At 42.6% G+C, this 18,967-nt stretch overlaps 1 protein-coding gene across 4 annotated transcripts in view; it reads left to right on the forward strand.

The window, feature by feature from the left end:
- The window catches only part of LOC126291565 (nuclear RNA export factor 1-like), a 199,749-nt gene that overhangs the window by 27,697 nt on the left and 153,085 nt on the right, over positions 1-18,967 (forward strand). For all 4 annotated transcript variants that reach the window (XM_049985085.1, XM_049985086.1, XM_049985087.1 and 1 more), the window contains one exon: positions 2,811-3,100. In XM_049985085.1, coding sequence (XP_049841042.1) covers positions 2,811-3,100 — 290 coding nt within the window. The remainder of the gene's footprint in view (positions 1-2,810; positions 3,101-18,967) is intronic.

The following is an 18,967-nucleotide window of genomic DNA, read 5'->3' on the forward strand; positions in this document are numbered from 1 at the left end:
AAATTCAATATTTCTTCTGTTACCCACGGATTTCTATTAGCCCTCGTCTTTTTACCTACTTTATCCTCTGCTGCCTTCACTACTTCATCCCTCAGAGCTACCCATTCTTCTTCTACTGTATTTCTTTCCTCCATTCCTGTCAATTGTTCCCTTATGCTCTCCCTGAAACTCTCTACAACCTCTGGTTCGTTCAGTTTATCCAGGTCCCATCTCCTTAAATTAGCACCTTTTTGTAGTTTCTTCAGTTTTAATCTACAGTTCATAACCAATAGATTGTGGTCAGAGTCCACATCTGCCCCTGGAAATGTCTTACAATTTGAAACCTGATTCCTAAATCTCTGTCTTACCATTATATAATCTATCTGATACCTTTTAGTATCTCCAGGATTCTTCCATGTATACAACCTTCTTTTATGATTCTTGAACCAAGTATTAGCTATGATTAAGTTATGCTCTGTGCAAAATTCTACCAGACGGCTTCCTCTTTCATTTCTTCCCCCCAATCCATATTCACCAACTATGTTTCCTTCTCTCCCTTTTCCTACTGACGAATTCCAGTCACCCATGACTACTAAATTTTCGTCTCCCTTCACTACCTGATTAATTTCTTTTATCTCATCATACATTTCATCAATTTCTTCATCATCTGCAGAGCTAGTTGGCATATAAACTTGTACTACTGTAGTAGGTGTGGGCTTTGTGTCTATCTTGGCCACAATAATGCGTTCACTATGCTGTTTGTAGTAGCTTACCCGCACTCCTATTTTTTTTTTTATTCATTATTTAACCTACTCCTGCATTACCCCTATTTGATTTTGTATTTATAACCCTGTATTCACCTGACCAAAAGTCTTGTTCCTCCTGCCACCGAACTTCACTAATTCCCAGTATATCTAACTTTAACCTATCCATTTTCCTTTTTAAATTTTCTAACCTACCTGCCCGATTAAGGGATCTGACATTCCACACTCCGATCCGTAGAACGCCAGTTTTCTTTCTCCGGATAACGACGTCCTCCTGAGTAGTCCCCGCCCGGAGATCCGAATGGGGGACTATTTTACCTCCGGAATATTTTACCCAAGAGGACGACATCATCATTTAATCATACAGTAAAACTGCATGTCCTTGGGAAAAATTACGGCTGTAGTTTCCCCTTGCTTTCAGCCGTTCACAGTACCAGCACAGCAAGGTCGTTTTGGTTAGTGTTACAAGGCCAGATCAGTCAATCATCCAGACTGTTGCCCCTGCAACTACTGAGAAGGCTGCTGCCCCTCTTCAGGAACCACACGTTTGTCTGGCCTCTCAACAGATACCCCTCCGTTGTGGTTGCACCTACGGTACGGCCATCTGTATTGCTGAGGCACACAAGCCTCCCCACCAACGGCAAGGTCCATGGTTCATGGGGGATATAACGGTAGTGAGAGTAAACCCAGTGTTGATGACTGTGGTGCACCCCATTCTGAAGATTATGTTTCATTATTATACTCCCTGGGTTTTGTAATCCAACACACTGAATCCTTTTAGTTAGATACAATGAAAACAAGTTACCAGGAAGATCTCTGAATGCTTTTAACAAGTCATGGAAAATACCAGGTGGTAATATTTTCTTATTTAAATTTTGTATAATCTTATTTGTGAATTGGAAAATAACATGTTCTGTTGAGAGACCCTTTTGAAATTCAAATTGAGACTGACCGAGTATCTTAATTTGAGAGAGGGATGTTACAGTTTGTGCATACATAACATTTTGCAGTAGATCTAGGTTTGAGGAGGAAGTGAGTGGTGAGAACGATTGGATGTCGTTAATAATCTGTTGATCTGTCACTGATACGGGACAGTGGCCGGTCAGATATTTGCCAAAGAAAAATCACTGAACGGCTTTATGTTTTCAGAAGTGTCACTTTATTTACACAACCAGTTTTGGCATCACATCAATATCATCTTCAGACTCCTATCCACTCCATGTACAGAAAATCAGATACATTGATGTACACATAAGCAGAGCTGTTTATAACAAGATTCTGTGAATTTATTCGTGGAGTGATGCCACTCACCATATAGCGGAGATGTCGAGTAACAGATAGGCAGGTTGTGACTATCTGCGGCTCGGCACCTCCACTATACGTCGAGTGGCAACTTCCGTTTTCATAATATTGTACATTCCGTCCTGGATTTTCCATTGTTTGATATTTGTGGAGTGAGTACTTTGAAGACTTGACAGCAAGTCAAGTCAGGTCAGGTCACGTCTTTGGAATTCACGGAATCCAGGTGTTGATGGAAAATATTGTACATTCCGTCCTGGGTTTTCCATTGTTTGATATTTGTAGAGTGAGTACTTTGAAGACTTGACAGCAAGTCAAGTCAGGTCAGGTCACGTCTTTGGAATTCACGGAATCCAGGTGTTGATGGCTCCGGTTACGCCCGCATCAACGTATCCGATTCTCTGTACATTTAGTGTGTAGGGACCTGAAGGTGGCATTAATGAGAAGCCGAAACAGGTAACGTAAATAAAATTACAACTTCTGAAAACATGTGGCTATTTGATTGTTTCTGTTTCCAAAAATAGGATACTTCAGTCACTCTGGGAACATCCCCTGTGATAGTGAACTGTTGCGTATGTAACTGATTATATTGCATATTTGTGTAGAACAGTAATGTTCTGAATCTCCCTCGCCTGTCTGACAACCACTCAGTACCCCAAATATACACCAAGTCGTTACCTTTCCCCCTATAGCAAATTGCTTGTACATTTTGTTTTGATATAATTCTAAGCCTCGTTGATTTAATATCTTATGTGCTGTGTGTAATAGCCGGGTGCTTACTCAAGTCCAAGTCATCCCAGAGTCGACTGTGGAGAGTGGGCCACTGTTATACAATACCACAGCCCCAGTCCCAGCAGGACAACGTGTAGTGCAGCAGCAGCAGCAGCAGCAGGAGCTGCCACCACCGATGGTACAGCAACCCGTGGCGCAGCCCACTGTGGCGCAGTCGCCCGTGGCGCAGCTGCCCTTGGTGCAACAGAGCCACTACCAGTCCCTGACAACAGGTGCCGCGCCAGCCCAGGCAGTACCACAAGTGTCGGACGTGCACACAAAGGAGGGTAAGTGAACACTTCGTGAATACACTTTTCCGTATTTCACAGGGTGCATATGCCGTGAGACAACTGGGAAATATATGGGAAAATTGCAAAAAAATTTCATTCAACAAAAACCCTGGAATTTGTTAGAAATTTGGGAAATTTTCAGAATTCTGCAATTTTTTCGTTGGTTTTGGTGCCAGCAAAATTTGTGTATTTTTGACTGGTAAGAACTGATACTCCAACAAAGAATATTACATTAGCTTGCTACTGCAGAATAATACAGCAGCAATAAAATGTAAATGAGAGAATAATACCAAAGTAAAACTTAAGTTAACTTAAGTTTCGAAGAAAATTCACAGGGTTTCTTGAGAGTTAGTCGGCATCATGATGTTTTCTTCCACTTTTGTACACTATGGTAATGTCATACTCTTGAAGACATGTTGCCCACCTAGTGAGTCATCCTTTGGGATCCTTAAGACCTGTCAACCAACAAAGTGAATGATGGTCTGTAACAACTGTGATTGGCCTTCTATAGAGATACTGTCGAAATTTGCACATGGCCCAGATCACAGCAAGACATTCTCTTTCTGTAGTTGAGTAGTTTCTCTTGGCTTTTGTAAGTGTCCTAGAAGCATAGGCTATAACCTTCTCTTTTCCATCCGAAATCTCCACCAGAACAGCACCGATCCCATACGCACTGGCATGTGTGTGTAGTTCTGCAGGTGCTCTCTCATCGTACAGACCAAGTACAGGGCCAGTCGTCAGAGCTTTTCACAGCACATCAAAAGAATCTTGTTGAGCAAAACCCCAGAGAAATTTAGCAATACATTTTAACAACTTTTGGAGTGGCCTGGCTTTGATACAAAAGTCTTTGATAAAACATCGGTAATAATAACACAATCCGAGGAAGCTTCTCACATCTCTAATACTTTTAGGAATAGGATATTCTGTTATAGCTCTCACCTTTTCTGGGTCTGGCCGCACACCTTCATTTGACACAAGATGCCCAAGTATTTTGATTTCTTTTGCTCGAAAGAGACACTTTCTTAGATTAAGTTTCTGTCCGGCTTGTTGGAGGCACTTTTTCAGTCTGGCTTGTTGGAGGCACTTAAGAACGGCCCTCAGTCTTTTTACATGTTCATCAAATGTCTCTGAGAACACTATAATGTCATCACTTCAGGCGCCTTAGAAGATTTTCCATCATTTGTTCAGAAGTTACTGGTGCATTACTCAAAACAAACGGCCTTATCTTAAACTCATACAGGCCTTCAGGGGTTATGAAAGCAGTTTTCTCATTATCAGCCTTATCTACTTTGATTTGCCAGTAGTCTGACTACATGTCCATGGTTGAGAAAAACTTAGCCCCCTTGAGACAATCTAGTGTATTGTCAATTTGTGGAAGAGGGAAATGCCCTTTTTAGTTATGTTATTAAGCTTCCTGTAATCAACACAAAAGTGCCAATTGCCATCCTTCTTCCTGACGAGAACCACTGGTGACGACCATGGGCTCTGTGAAGGCTGAATGACTTCATTGTTCATCATTTTCTCTACCTCATTGCAAATTATTCGACGTTCCATTGCTGACACATGGTACGCTCTCTGGCTTATTGGTTGATGGTCTCCAGTGCTAATCCATTGCTTCACCATCAGTTTGTCTAATTTACTCTTCACCTGTGGATTGAAGCATTCAGAGAACTCTTGAACGGCAAATAGCTTCTTCTGTTGTTCCTTAGTGAGATCTGGTGATAGTCGAGCTAGAAGATCTTGGCTTGTAGTGGTAGCACTAATTTAGCCCACAGACTCAGCATGGGAGGTTTCTATGATGCTCAACTGTTCTGCAATTAACGGCTCAGCGTTTGCTATGCACATGTGTCTTTGAAGGATCTGTGGTTCTCGGCGACAGTTAACTATCCACAATTCACCAAATCCATTCATAAACGAGACGATGGAGGCTGGGATGACCAAGCTATTCTCCAGTGGTATGCTTCTCTTACATTCCACTACAAGGTCCATGGGTTGATGCATGACATGACACATGAGAGCTACCTTCCTAGTGCTGACTGCAGGAATGATCACTTCATCCAGTACACATAGTCTCCACACACCCGGTTGCACATCTTCCTGTTCACAGTATCTCATCTAGCATAATCTTCGGGCAACCACAATGTATAATTGCTTGAGAAGCTTTCAAAAAGTCCTATCCGAGAATGACGTCATGACTACACTCTTGTAAGACGATGAATTCTAAGGGCTGTGTATGGCCACTTATACCCACACGAATGGTACATCCTCCTGTAGGTTTTACATATTTCCCATTAGCCACCTTCAGCAGAGATGTTTTGTTGTCGACAAATATGGTTTTCTGCAACTGGCGACGGTACTTCTCCGAAATGACTGAATATGATGCTCCAGAGTCCACTAGAGCTTGGGCTGGTCGGCCATCCATGAGGATATCGATGTAGTTTCTTATCATTTTAGTAGTGATCGACGGTGGACGATTTTTCTCTTCAGCGGCCTCACCTCCATGGTGTTGGGGAGTGTCATCTCCAGCAGCTAGCTTGCGGCGATGGTGACCTACGTCATCCTGCACCCACATCTTGTTCATCTTTGTCATCCCGTAGTTGGTTTTGGCTAAGATTGGTGTGCTGTCTTCTGGCACAGGCATCGTCAAATATCTGTCACCTTTCTCGACAGTAGCCCACCACATGTCCCAGTTGTCCACAGTGGAAACATACTGGTTGGTTATCCTGGGTCCTCCAGACATCAGTCTTCTTTGGTGCCCAAGCAGGTTCCTCATGCGGCATTGTAGGAACCTAACTTCAGTTGAGTCTCAACTTTTTTACCGTTTTAAAGGGAAATGAAGGACGAGAGATTGGGTTCAATGTCTGTTCCACTTCCTCCCTTATGACCTATTGAAGCATCTCGGTTTTTTGCTCACTGTGCAATTCAAGTGCCTTATGAACTTCCTCTCTCACTATCTGGAGAAGAAAACTTGTGAAATCAGTTTCTTCCTCCATCACAGACATCAATACGACATTTGGAAGTTATTCAGACTGCTTGGGTGTAATTCTTTTTTGATGCATTGTCTCGAGGTTCGCAGGTGAGCTTCTGTAAAGTTTGGAAGGTAGGAGACGAGGTACTGGCAGAAGTGAAGCTGTGAGGACGGGGCATGAGTCGTGCTTGGGTAGCTCAGTGGGTAGAGCACTTGCCTGCGAAAGGCAAAGGTCCCGAGTTTGAGTCTCAGTCTGGCACACAGTTTTAATCTGCCAGGAAGTTTTGAGATTTGTGATGTTGGGCCAAAGGTGACAGTGTACAATCAAAGCTGTATCAAATAACAAGTTACGTGATTTTCTACGTTGTATGCTTACCTACCTGTAGCACGACTATTAGATTTGTTTTAAGACATAGCATACCACCTCAAGTTAAAAGCCACATATATGGCTAGAGATTGTAACGTATAATGCGACCGGGGACATTGTCGAACACGACGTTCTTAGTATTCCGGGTGTTATCGGGCAGGGGTAGGCATAATGTCGCACAGGCATACCGACATCCAAATCTTTGAAGACGGTACATTCACCGAGCAGGATTATTGTGACACTGTACTCCTCCCCCACTTATGTCTTCTCAGGGGTGCATTTGACCCTGGCTTCATTTTTATTAATGACAATACAAGACCACGTTAAATTGTACAGGTGGAGGAGCCTTCAGAACGAGAGGATGTTCAGAAAATGGATTGGTCTATCCATTCCTCCCAATTTAAATCCTGTCGAGCACATGTGGGGTGCGTCAGGGAGACGTATTGCAGCTTGTGCACCTGCACCGATGACCTTCCGGCAGTTGTCAGCCTTCTCAGGAATGAAATGCCCTACCACGAGAACTCCTTACCAATTTTGTGGCCAGTGTTAGAGCACATTGCAGAGCATACATTACTGTCCATGGTGATGAGACAGCTTATGAAGAACAATGTCCTGCCATTTTTAATGTCCAGGGGACCATTGTAAGTTGCTGTGACTTTGATGTGGTTATTGTCTCGTAATAAATATGTCATTTCTGTTTGTCTGATTGTGTATTTCTTTCACTTACCTTCTGTACTATACTGCAGTAGTTCTTTCTATGTACAATCCACATTTCATTGAGCTACGTTACTTGGTAATGAATGGAATGCAAAAGTAACGTTCACCCTTAAGTTTCCCTTGAAGTGGCACTGCAGGCTAACTGCAGTAAGAGAGGTTGTACAGTGTGGAGTGTCTGAAAAGTGAAAGGTGATGGAGGGAAGATGGGAGGGAAGATGGCTGATGATTGGTGGTGGTGGTGGGGGAGGGGGGGTAGAGGGGGGGGGAGATAGAGAGAGAGAGAGAGAGAGAGAGAGAGAGAGAGAGAGAGAAAGAGAGAGCGCTCTCCACAACTCTCATACAGTTCAGGCTAACACCTGGCTAGCGGTTGTGCTTATATTAAAGACAGTTGATATGTTACAGTAAAGTGTGTGCACTATTTTTTGTGTTTGTAGTTAGCCGTTCAGGGTACAGCTGGCTCCTGTCGTGGATCTTTTAATTTTTGTAGTGATTGTAATGTGAACATAACCTTGTCAAAATCTGTATGCGTGAGTTGTATTCGGAAGTGTACTGTTTGTCATTGTGGTATTCAACTGAAGACTTGTGTGCTGCAGCTCTCCTCTTTATTCTGACCTGTGCAACCCCTTTCATCTCTGAAACACTACGGTGACCTACGTCTGTCCGAACCTTCTTATAGTATTCGTCCTGAATTGTAACTTGCAATATTAATTAGGTCCTCTTAAGCTTTACTATTGACCGTGATATCTTGTAAGACTAATCTGACTTCTCCATTGACAAATCCTTTGTGTGATTAAGTAAGGTTACATCAAATTTAAAACTTCAATTGAATAATGAATGAAGACCAAGTTCAATTATTAACTTGTGTATTCTCTTCTCAGATATGCAGAGGGAGGATAAAAATATAGAAACACCAAAACCACAACACTTTACCGACCATAATATAGTGTAGGAAACTGTTGGCACTCAGAACAGCTTCTGGTTGTCTCAAAATGGATAAATATAGGTCCTGTACATTTTATGAGGCAATCTTATACTATTCTTCCTCCAAAATAGTGGCAAGTTCAGGTAACTAAGACGACATTGGCTAGTGACCACGCTCTATTCTCTCCAAAGTAGACCACAAAGGCCCAATAAATTTGAGATCTGACAACTGCGGTGGCGACAGGAGGTGTGAAAGTTCATCCCGATGCTCACAAAACCGGTTTGGGGCAGCGTGAGCCGTACGGACGGGGGCCGTGCCGTGGTGGAAGACGGAGTCACTGGCGGGGACCGAACATTGTACTGTGGGACTGACCTGATTGGCCAAAATGGTTACACAATCCTCGGCAGTAATGTGACCTTGCTCAGTACCTGTTGGGTCCTTAGAAAACTGTGATATGGTTTCTCAATACATCACTGAACCCCTACCATGTTTTGCTGTTGGGATATAATCTATACCAGAAGTTGGAAATAGTGTGCAACAAGACTCATCTGACCCAATTTCTTTCTTCCATTACTCCATAGTCAACCACGTATTACAGTCACTGGTAAGTGGTTTGTCAGCCCTTGTGTGTGAAGCACCAGTAGGCTAGCAAGGAGCACATTTAGCATCTCTGTTTGTGTCGCAGTTCAATTATTAAATTTTTCCACGTTTTTGTGAGCTTGTGAAGTTTAATTCTTAAATTCATTGCACATTTTTGTCTATGAGAGGTACAGTAACGAGTTTTAACATTGGTAATGTGTACACTCCCACAATCGTCATTTATTTGTTTGTTTTTTGATGACCAGTAACTGCTGCCTACAGCTTAGTCAGCTGCCAGCCTCCATTGGTGAAGTACCAGCAGACTAGAGAGCCACATTTTTAACTTTTTATGTTTGTTTTCATAGTTTAATTCTAAGGTTACTGCTGCTAGGACGGGTAGGGGTACGTGCGTGCTGTGTGTGCTGCGGATGCAGGAACAGACAACTGAAGATGCTTACGGCCGCAGTCGACCATTTGTGGGATGCCGTGTCAGGGTGCTTCGACTGTGGAGATACTGGCACACTGCACAGGACATGTCAGATGTCACTGGTTTTGCCCACGGGCTCAGCTGTCAAAGACATCTTTTGGCATATCCTATGTGGGGAATATGTGCTCACTGCTGGGTGAGAGGAGGCTGGCTCTCTAGCCTCGTCCATTCACCCTACTAGTGGACTGGTGGCTGTTCCTTCAGCAGGGACTGTGCAGGCACACAGGGGCAGGGCTTTACTAGTTATTGGGAGATCCAGTGTTAGGCAAGTTATGGAGACCCTAAGGAAAATAATGTCCCGCCTAGAAAGAATTCCAGCGTACACTCCGTATTTTTGCTGAGGGGATCTCTGCCGACATGTGGAGGAGACCCTGCCTGCAGCTGTCGAGTACGTAGAGTGCAGTAGTCTGTAAGTTGTTGCTCGTGTCGGCACCAGTGAAGCCTTTTGCGTGGTTTCTGAGGCCATCCTCAGTTCCTGCAGGTGGCTGGTGGAGGTGGTGAAGGATGCTGACCTCATGTGCAGCCTGCAAAACTTGCAATTTGCAGCATTGTTCCCAGAGTTGATGGGGATCATTTGTTACGGAGCCGAATGGAGGGTCTCAACCGAAGGCTTTGTCGCCTCTGTGATAGTCTCAGCTGCAATTTTCTGGACCTGAATTATTGGGTGGGGATTTGTAGGCTTCTTCGTGATAGGTCAGGGATGCACTACACAAAGGAAGTTGCTTCTCTGCTAGTGTAGTACTTGTGGAGTGCAATGAGGGTTTTATAGGCTTCGTGATAGGTTGAGGTACTCTGATGAACACTTTGGCTGTCAGAATTTTAACAGTAAATTGTTTAATTATTCATAATAAAGCTCCTGGGCTTACAGACCCTCAGCAAATTTCTCACACTCAAAAGCTCTGAGATATTTAGCAATTCATGGGATGTTTATCAAAAAAGACAGGTGAGCTGTCATAAGAGGGGGAGTGCTCATTGCAGTTGACAGAACTATTGTGTCTATTGAGGTCAAAGTTGAGTGTGACAGCATTGTTATCTAGTCATACATAACAAGGTCTAGGTGTCCGCCCCCGGTACCTGAGTGGTCAGCACGAGAGAATGTCAATCCTAAGGGCCCGGGTTCGATTCCCGGCTGGGTCGGAGATTTTCTCTGCCCAGGTACTGAGTGTTGTGTTGTCTTAATCATCATCATTTCATCCCCATTGATGCGCAAGTCACCAAAGTGACAAAGTGGCGTCAAATCGAAAGACTTGTACCCGGCGAACGGTCTACCCGATGGGAGGTCCTAGTCACATGACAAATAATAATAACAGGTATAGGTGAAATCAGGTAAACTGTAGGATGCTTTTATCAGCCACCTAGTTGTGCTGTGTTAGCTCTAGAGGTATTCAAAGGAAATCCACGGTCAGTAGCATGTAAATGCCCAGATTGTAGTTGGAGGCAACATTAACTTACTTCCGAGTAAAGGCTGGGACATTTATGCATCCATTGCGCCAGACGAGGGTGGGGAGGGGGAGGGGGTGAGGAGAATCACTGTTTGTAGAGGCAGACAGTCTTGTGAAGTACTTTTGAACTGTTATGAACAGGTAGTTCAGCACCCACACACAATGGAAATATCTTAGACCTAGTACTTACAAACAGGCGAGACGTTATTGATAGTGTTAGAATAGAAATAGGTATTAATGATAATGATGTCATCATAGTGACAGCGGTTACTAAATTTAATATTTCCATTAAGAAGGCCAGGGGAGTGTTTATGCTAGAAAAAGTAGATAAGCAGTTGTTTGCATTCCACTTGGACAGTGAATGGACATTCCACGTGGACAATGAATGGACATCATTTAGTTTATTTTGTATCATATGACAGACGTTGAGAAATTGTGGGTAAAATTTAAAATGATTGTAAATCACACTCTGAGGACTACGTGCCAACTATGTGGATTAAGGATGGAAAAGATCCTCCATGGTTTATTAAAGAAATTCAGGAAATGCTGAGGAAATAGGGGTTGTTACACTCTTTCAAAAAAAGAGGGTGCAGGTTTTGACAGGCAAAAATGAGTAGAAATTCATGCATCATTAAGAACAGAAATGTGAAAGATCTTGCTGAGAACCTAGGAAAATTCCGGTCGTACATAAAATCACTAAGTGTGTTGAAAGCTTCTATCCAGTCACTTGTCAGCCGTTGTGGTGTGGCAATTGAAGACAGCAAAAGGAAAGCTGAAGTTTCAAACTTCAGATTTAAGAAACGATTCACACAAGAGGATCATACAATCATACCGTCATTTGAATCTCGTGGAGACTTTGACATGAGAGCATAGAATTGTCATCTGTGGTGTTGAAAAGCAACTGAAAGAGCTGAAAAGAAATAAATCATTTGGTCCAGATGGAATCCCAGTTCAGTGAATTTACGCAGAGTACTCAGTGGTGTTGGCCCCTTACTTAGCTTACATTTATCACAAATTCTCATCCAGCAAATGGCTCAAGCCAATGGAAGAAAAGCACAGATGACTGCTGTATACAAAAAAGGCAAAAGAACTAGCGTGTATAATTACAGACCGATATCTTTAACATCAGTTTGCTGCAGAGTTCTTGAACACATTCTTAGTTTGAATATAATATGTTTTCTTGAGGGTGAAAAGCTTCTGTCAACAATTCAGCAAGTATTTAGAAACCATCACTCCAGCAAAACTCAGTGTGCCCTTTTCTCACAATATCCTACAAATCATGGAGGGAAGGGCAACAGGCAGATTCCATGTTCCTATATTTCTGTGAAGCATTTGACATGGTGCCACAGTGCAGATTGTTGACAGAGGCCTGAACTTATGGTTTAGGTTCCCAGATATGTATTTGATGTTAAGGATGTAAGTGATAAAAAGTTTTACAAATGTTCAAAATTATGTATCAAGTTTGTTGGAAGTCTCTACATGCTGTCATTCTCAGATACTGGATGAAGAAAGTCTGGGTTTATGCACACTGTCAATTACACCGCCTCGAGATAAACACAGTTTCTCTCTGTAATATATGTGTTGTTGTTTAACATAAGATTATTGTATTGTATTGTTTTGTATTGTATGGAACTGGGGACCTAGAAAACTTGGAGAGGCTTCATCACTGCTGTAGCCCTCAGTGGTACACAACCCCACAACAGGCCCCATCAGTCCACCCACACCACACCCAGGGTTATTGTGCAGTTCAGCCCCCAGTGCGCCCCCCCCCCCCCCCTCCTCCTCCTCCTCCTCCTCTGGGAATGTCTCACGCCCAACGAGTGTAACCCCAATGTTTGCGTGGTAGAGTAATTATGGTGTACGAGTCTGTGGAGAAAGTGTTTGCACAACAATCGCCCATATAGTGCAACTGAGGTGCAATAAGGGGAACTGGCCCACATTTGCCGAGATAGGTATAAAACTGCCTTAAAAACCATCCGCAGACTGGCCAGCACACCGGACCTCGACATTAATGTGCTGGGCGGTTTCGTGCCGGGGACCACACGTCTTCCTGCCCGGAAAGCAGTGCGTTAGACCTCATGGCTAACTGTGCGGGCTAACATAAAATTATACTTCTTAATGTGAGTAGGTTGACAGCGTTTTAAATTTGGTCCGTAATTAGGTGAAATATTGAAAATCATAGTTTTATTGCAGTCAGGCAAACTGTGACTGTTTCCAGATTGCAAAATAGTTGCTTAGTAACTTAGATTCTTAGGAACTCAGTGCATCTTCAAAGCAGACTGTGCAATATGTGGGCATTCTAGAGTTGCATCTGAGCAATTATTTTCTCTTGCAAAGTTGTTGCAATTGCCATCCCGTGGTGAAGACGCGTGTCATCCTTCACCACTTGCAAATAAAAATAACCTTCCCACAGAATATCTGTAACTTGAAATTTCATATCCTGTAACTTTTTGGTTGTGAGGATCATTCATTGATAAGAAGACTTAAGACTACGTGTTACTCCTCAGGAGTTGTATGTATCACTACATATCCCCCTATTTAGGAAGAGATCTTTTTGTAAACACAGTTATGTACTTTATTTGTTATATAGATTTTGTACAACTTATAAATTGCTTTTTATTTGTAATAAGGCCTTTCGATGCATCTCCACCAAAAAAATCACTTTATCTGTATTGTAATAAATGGCTCTGAGTGCTATGCGACTTAACTTCTGAGGTCATCAGTCGCCTAGAACTTAGAACTAATTAAACCTAACTAACCTAAGGACATCACACACATCCATGCCCAAAGCAGGATTCGAACCTGCGACCGTAGCGGTTGCTCGGTTTCAGACTGTAGCGCCTAGAACCGCATGGCCACTCCAGCCCGCCTGTATTGTAATAGTGTTGGTGTAAATACTTTGGAGTAAAGAATAGCACTGACCGAAGAGCAGAAGCATTGAGTTGTTGATAGGTTTTGTAAAGCCTCAGTGCCAGTTTTGTAAAGGCCGCCTCACTACTACTGTCGAGGCTGAGTTACTGCCATTGTTATGGTAGTCCGAGTTTGTCAGTTTGTGAAGTGGTTTCTGGTGCAGTACACTGCTAAGACTCTTTGTCCATGCCACTATTACACAGCTATGCCCCAGGGCCAGGTAAAAGGACAGGAGAACAAAGGTCCTTCAATACTCCAACAAATTAGTAACAAAGTCACACAAATGAGTTAAAAAGGTTTCCTTATCTTTGTGAGTTGTTGAATATTGAAGTCAGCAACACTGCTTGTAATATAACACAAAAAAGGCTCTCAATGGCTAAATGCAAATAATCATAGATAAATTTCACAGTACATAGCAAATGCAATTTACAAAAACTGTCTGTTCATTTCTCAGAGTTCACTAAACGACATTCCCAGTCTAAATCAGCCACAGATGATGATCTATAACCAAGTGGGTGAGACCTGCTCTTCTATCTTCCGAGTAGGCTTCTGTCTGTTGTTCTATCATTGGCAGATTGTACTCGACTGACAATTGGCCGAAGTGAAGCCAATTCCTACATCCTCAATGCCGCCCGTGACGATGATGGAACTCACGCAAGTGGCGAGTTTCTATGGAACTGGCACCAACTAGCATCTTTGTGCCTGTGGCGCTTTTGCCCTGGCTGTGTCTTGTTCAAATGACACAGCACTCCCCGAAAACGTAGCACTGTTGTCGCGTATGGCCGAACACCATACTGATTGTGAGGAGGAGGCTTGGGTATTGGGACCAGTGTTGAAGCAGTGGCCATTGCCGTAGCTGATGCCGAGTCTCTGCTCACACCCCGGCAAGACTGCGAGGGAATACTGGCCAAAAAACGAAGCGGAGGGTCCCAGCACCCACTGGCAGGGCATCTCCTTGATTGCACATGAATCCACAATGGCAATTTCCCAATTGGAGCCCCCTCGGTAGGCCTTGGCACAGGTTTGACCCGCCAGTCGTGGCGTGGGAGGGGCTGCTGGACGCTTGCTACTGGATGGATGTGGTGTCGGATTGACATCCATCGGCTCGAGCTCCAGAAACAGTGTTGCAAGACCCCACTCTGATGGATGCTGCTCAGGTTGCATCATCCTGGAAGGCCAGGAGTCTGTGGACAGCGGCAGAACTTTTCAAGCAGCAAGGACGAATTTTATTTAGGCGCCACTTCTGCATTCGATCGGGATCTCGAAACATATACCAACTAATTGAATTAGTAATGATGCCACACTCCCGTGACTTCTTTCTGCCACAGATTTTGTAAAACACAGGTTAGGTAGTCTGATATGTTGGCTGACTGGAGTCCGTAGGCACTGACCACAGCAGGGGATGGAACAAATGCAAGAGTGTGCGTTGGCGTCAACCATGTAGCAATTCTGTGGGTGAAGAGCTGTTGGGGCTCGGAGCGATAAGTGGACAAGAAGCTAAGCAAGGCTTGTTCGCGTGGATGATGCTAGCAAAATTGGTCCATATGCTGTTTGAACATGCAAACAAAACGTTCAGCCTCACAATTTGATTGTGGGCGAAATGGTGCTGAGGTGAGACGGTGTATGCCGTTCGCTGCACAGAAACTTTAAAATTCTGCAGAGAAGATTTGAGGTCTTTTGTCCGTGATAAGCAATTCAGGTAGACCTTCAATGCAGAATGTGGACTGAAGTGCTTGCAAAGTGGAGCGAGATGATGTCGGTGACATGGGAACAACAAAGGGGAATTTATGAATCAACAACTACTAACCAGTGTGTGTTCCAATAAGGGCCAACAAAATCGACATACACACGCTGCCAAGGTGCTTCCACCTTGGGCCACTCAAATAAAACATTGTGGAGCGGTATCTTGATGTTCCTCACACGCTTGACACTGTTCAGACATCCTTTCTCCTTGCGCGCTCATGCCAAACCGTGTGCAATGTCTATGTGGCAATTGTTTTGTGTGGCCAACACCCCAATGACCTTGATACAGTAAGCTGCGTACATGTCTTTGAAGCACTTTCAGTATCACCACATGAAAATGTCCTGACTCTGTGTGAAGCAAAATGACACCCTGAACAGCAGAAAGATCATGTCGACGTGCAAAATGTTGACGAACAGTGGAGCTAAGAAGATGGCCATCCAGTATGAATGAATTGGAGTAAAATTTGCAAATCAGGATCAGAAGTGTCTTGCACTACTTTGCACTAATTCAGGGGAAACTGCTTGGCAACGTGAATTTTTTGTGCATCAGATGCTGCTTCAGAAATGTCGAAGTCAGCATCAGGCCCCATAGGTAGACATGAGAGTATGTCTGTGTTCACATTCTTAGAAGTGGGCCGATAAATGATCTCATGCTGGTAGTGGGAGAGAAGAGGAGCCCAACATTGTATTTCTTGAGCAATACGAATAGGAATCGATTTGGCTAGATTGAAGAGTGGCTGCAAAGGCTTGTGGTCCGTGACCAAATAGAATTTTCGACCATATAAGTACTGGTGAAATTTAGTCACTCTGACAATGATGGCAAGAGCTTTCTTTTCTATTTGGGAATAGTTCTGCTGACCGTTGTTCAGAAGCTTGGAAGTGTAGGCAATAAGTCTGTCTGATGAACCAACCTGGTGTGACGAAACAGCAACAATTCCACAGGACGATGCGTCTGTGGCCAAAATGACATGTTTGTTTGGATTGAAATGAACCAAGCATTGATCACAGAGTGATGCTGCTTTCATTTTCTGAAAGGCTGTGTTGCAATCTTGGGACCAAACAAAAGTAACATTTTTGTGGTGAAGACGATGCAGGGTACTGCTATATGAGCTGTGTTAGAGATGAAGCGAATGTAATAATGGAGCTTCCCTAAGACAGATCGGAATTCTTTGACATTCTGAGGCGGTTTGAAATCACGTATTTCTTGCAAATGTGCCCGTGTCGGATGAACACCTTGAGAATTGATAACATGACCTAAATATTCTATTTCCATCAGGTAAGAGAGAGACACTTTTCTTTATTACACATGACTCTGGCCTCAGACAGAACTTTAAATAAAATGCACAAATTGGCAAAATGATCTTCTGCTGTGCAACCAGCAACTACAATATCATCCAGGTAATTTGTACATGGAGGTACAGAAGTAGTCAGCTGTTCTAGGTAGCATTAGAAAATGGCAGGTGCTGATGTGATACCGAAAGGCAAATGATGGAACTTGAAAAGCCCTAAATGTGTGTTGATGACAAACACATTTTGGGAAGATTCATCAAGAGAAGTCTGACGGTAGGCATCACAAAGGTCAATTTTTGAAAAATAACGACCTGCGCCTGAGCGATGCATGAGTTTGTCAGGCTGAGACAGCGGATAAGTATCCACAACTGTCTGAGGATTGATAGTGGCTTTGAAATCAGCACAAATCCGAATTCTGCCTGATGGTTTGTGAACATAAACTACTGGGGGAGACCACTGACTTGCAGAGTTTGGTGCAATTATGCAATTTTCTTGCCGGTGAGCCAGTTCTTTTGCATGCTGTTCACGAAGTGCAATAGGCACTCCACATGATTTGAAAAAGTGCGGCTGGGCATTGTCCTTAAGCGTCTTTTGCACTACAAAGTTATTCGCTTTACCTACACCAGGAGCAAACGATTCTTGAAATTTGTCACAAAGCTTAGCAACACTGTCACTTGAAATGAAATGACACAGCTAGCACATTGGCCACAATGTTTACCCCAAATAAGTCAAGACAAAAATTATTAACTGATTGTCTACTTCATAGCACTTGGAAGCAAACTGTCTTATGCAGATTGTGATATGTGGCCACAATGTTAGGTGTTTCTGGCCATTGTACGCTGTAAGTGTATTTGTAGATTGACACAGTTTTGGTATGCCTAACAGTTAATAAGTTTCATAGTTTAACAAGGACACTGATGCACCTGTATGCAATTGAAGTTTTACTGTGTGGCAATCACTAAAGGTACATACACTTTATTAGAGAGACATTGTACAGGGGAATTAGAAGTCCGAATTTACAACATGCACGTGCGTAGCTGGGCGCAATATTTTCACATTGTGATCTGGAGATTTTTGTCTTTTTAAGCAAACACTACGTATGTGTCCAGTTCGATGGCAGGAGTAGCAAGTGGTTTGGTAGGATGGGCAATGTTCATGTTTATGTGCTGTATAGCATTGGGGGCAAGATTTTGTACCACACTGTTGGTGAGCAAAGTGCAGCTTACGCGTAAGCTGTTGATGTGTCACGGCATTCTGTCCACGAGGCTGTTTGTGTGCCATTAAGTGTGGCTTTTTATGGGACCGTGTACCACTAGAGCTATTTGCGCCTTTCTATTTTACAGTACAAAACTGTCTATAGTAAAATCACAAGAGTCTTGGTGATCAGTGATCTGCAATACCTCCTCAGGAGCAGGATCAGAATAACTTTGTGTGTAGTAGGGAATGTAGCAGAATGTTTACTTCTCTTATATACATCCTGCTGTTACCTATGTCCTCACCTTCTGGCATCATAAAAGAAAAATCACAAAACCATCTTCACTCTACAAAAACGAGCTGTTAGAATAATTACCAACAGTTCAAGGCTAACTCATTCAAAGCAATTATTTCAACAGCTAAATATTCTACCCTTATCGTGCCTCTATATACAAAAAAGCATAATTAATGTAAAAAGAAATATTGACAATTTCCAATCCAACTCGAATCTACATACTTACAACACAAGAAAGTGCAATGACATTCATATTAAAAGAGTTAACAAGGCTCTGGCAGAAACAAACAAACATACAAGGAAGTAAATTGTATAGCAAACTACCGGTAAAGATAAAAGAAATAAAAAAATTGTATTCATTTAAAGAAGCAGTATTCAAATTTTTAATGACCAACTGCTATAATAGTGTAAACAAATACCTGGAATAGCTGCATACAAAACAATTAGATTTATGTGTTCTGTGCCAATAGTAATGTTTATCTTACTGTTGCTATGATCTAAATAAATAATGTGTACAAAAGTGTTAGAATTATTATGTCTTATATCTAAATATCAACTGTGTATTCCATGTAAAAAGTCTTTCTCATACTTTAATGTAATTAATCAAGGTTGTACATGCTATTTCAATGTGGTCTGATGTTGTGTAGTCTACTATGCACATTTGTATTGTGTTGAGTATGTTCACTCTTTATGTATATATTCCAGGTGATCAAAAAGTCAGTATAAATTTGAAAACTGAATAAATCACGGAATAATGTAGATAGAGAGGTACAAATTGACACACATGCTTGGAATGACATGGGGTTTTATTAGAACCAAAAATATACAAACGTTCAAAAGATGGCTGACAGATGGCGCTTCATCTGATCAGAATAGCAATAATTAGCATAACAAAGTAAGACAAAGCAAAGATGATGTTCTTTACAGGAAATGCTCAATATGTCCACCAT

The sequence above is a fragment of the Schistocerca gregaria genome, chromosome 9 (genome assembly GCF_023897955.1).
Source record: "Schistocerca gregaria isolate iqSchGreg1 chromosome 9, iqSchGreg1.2, whole genome shotgun sequence".
NCBI classification, from domain to species: domain Eukaryota; kingdom Metazoa; phylum Arthropoda; class Insecta; order Orthoptera; family Acrididae; genus Schistocerca; species Schistocerca gregaria.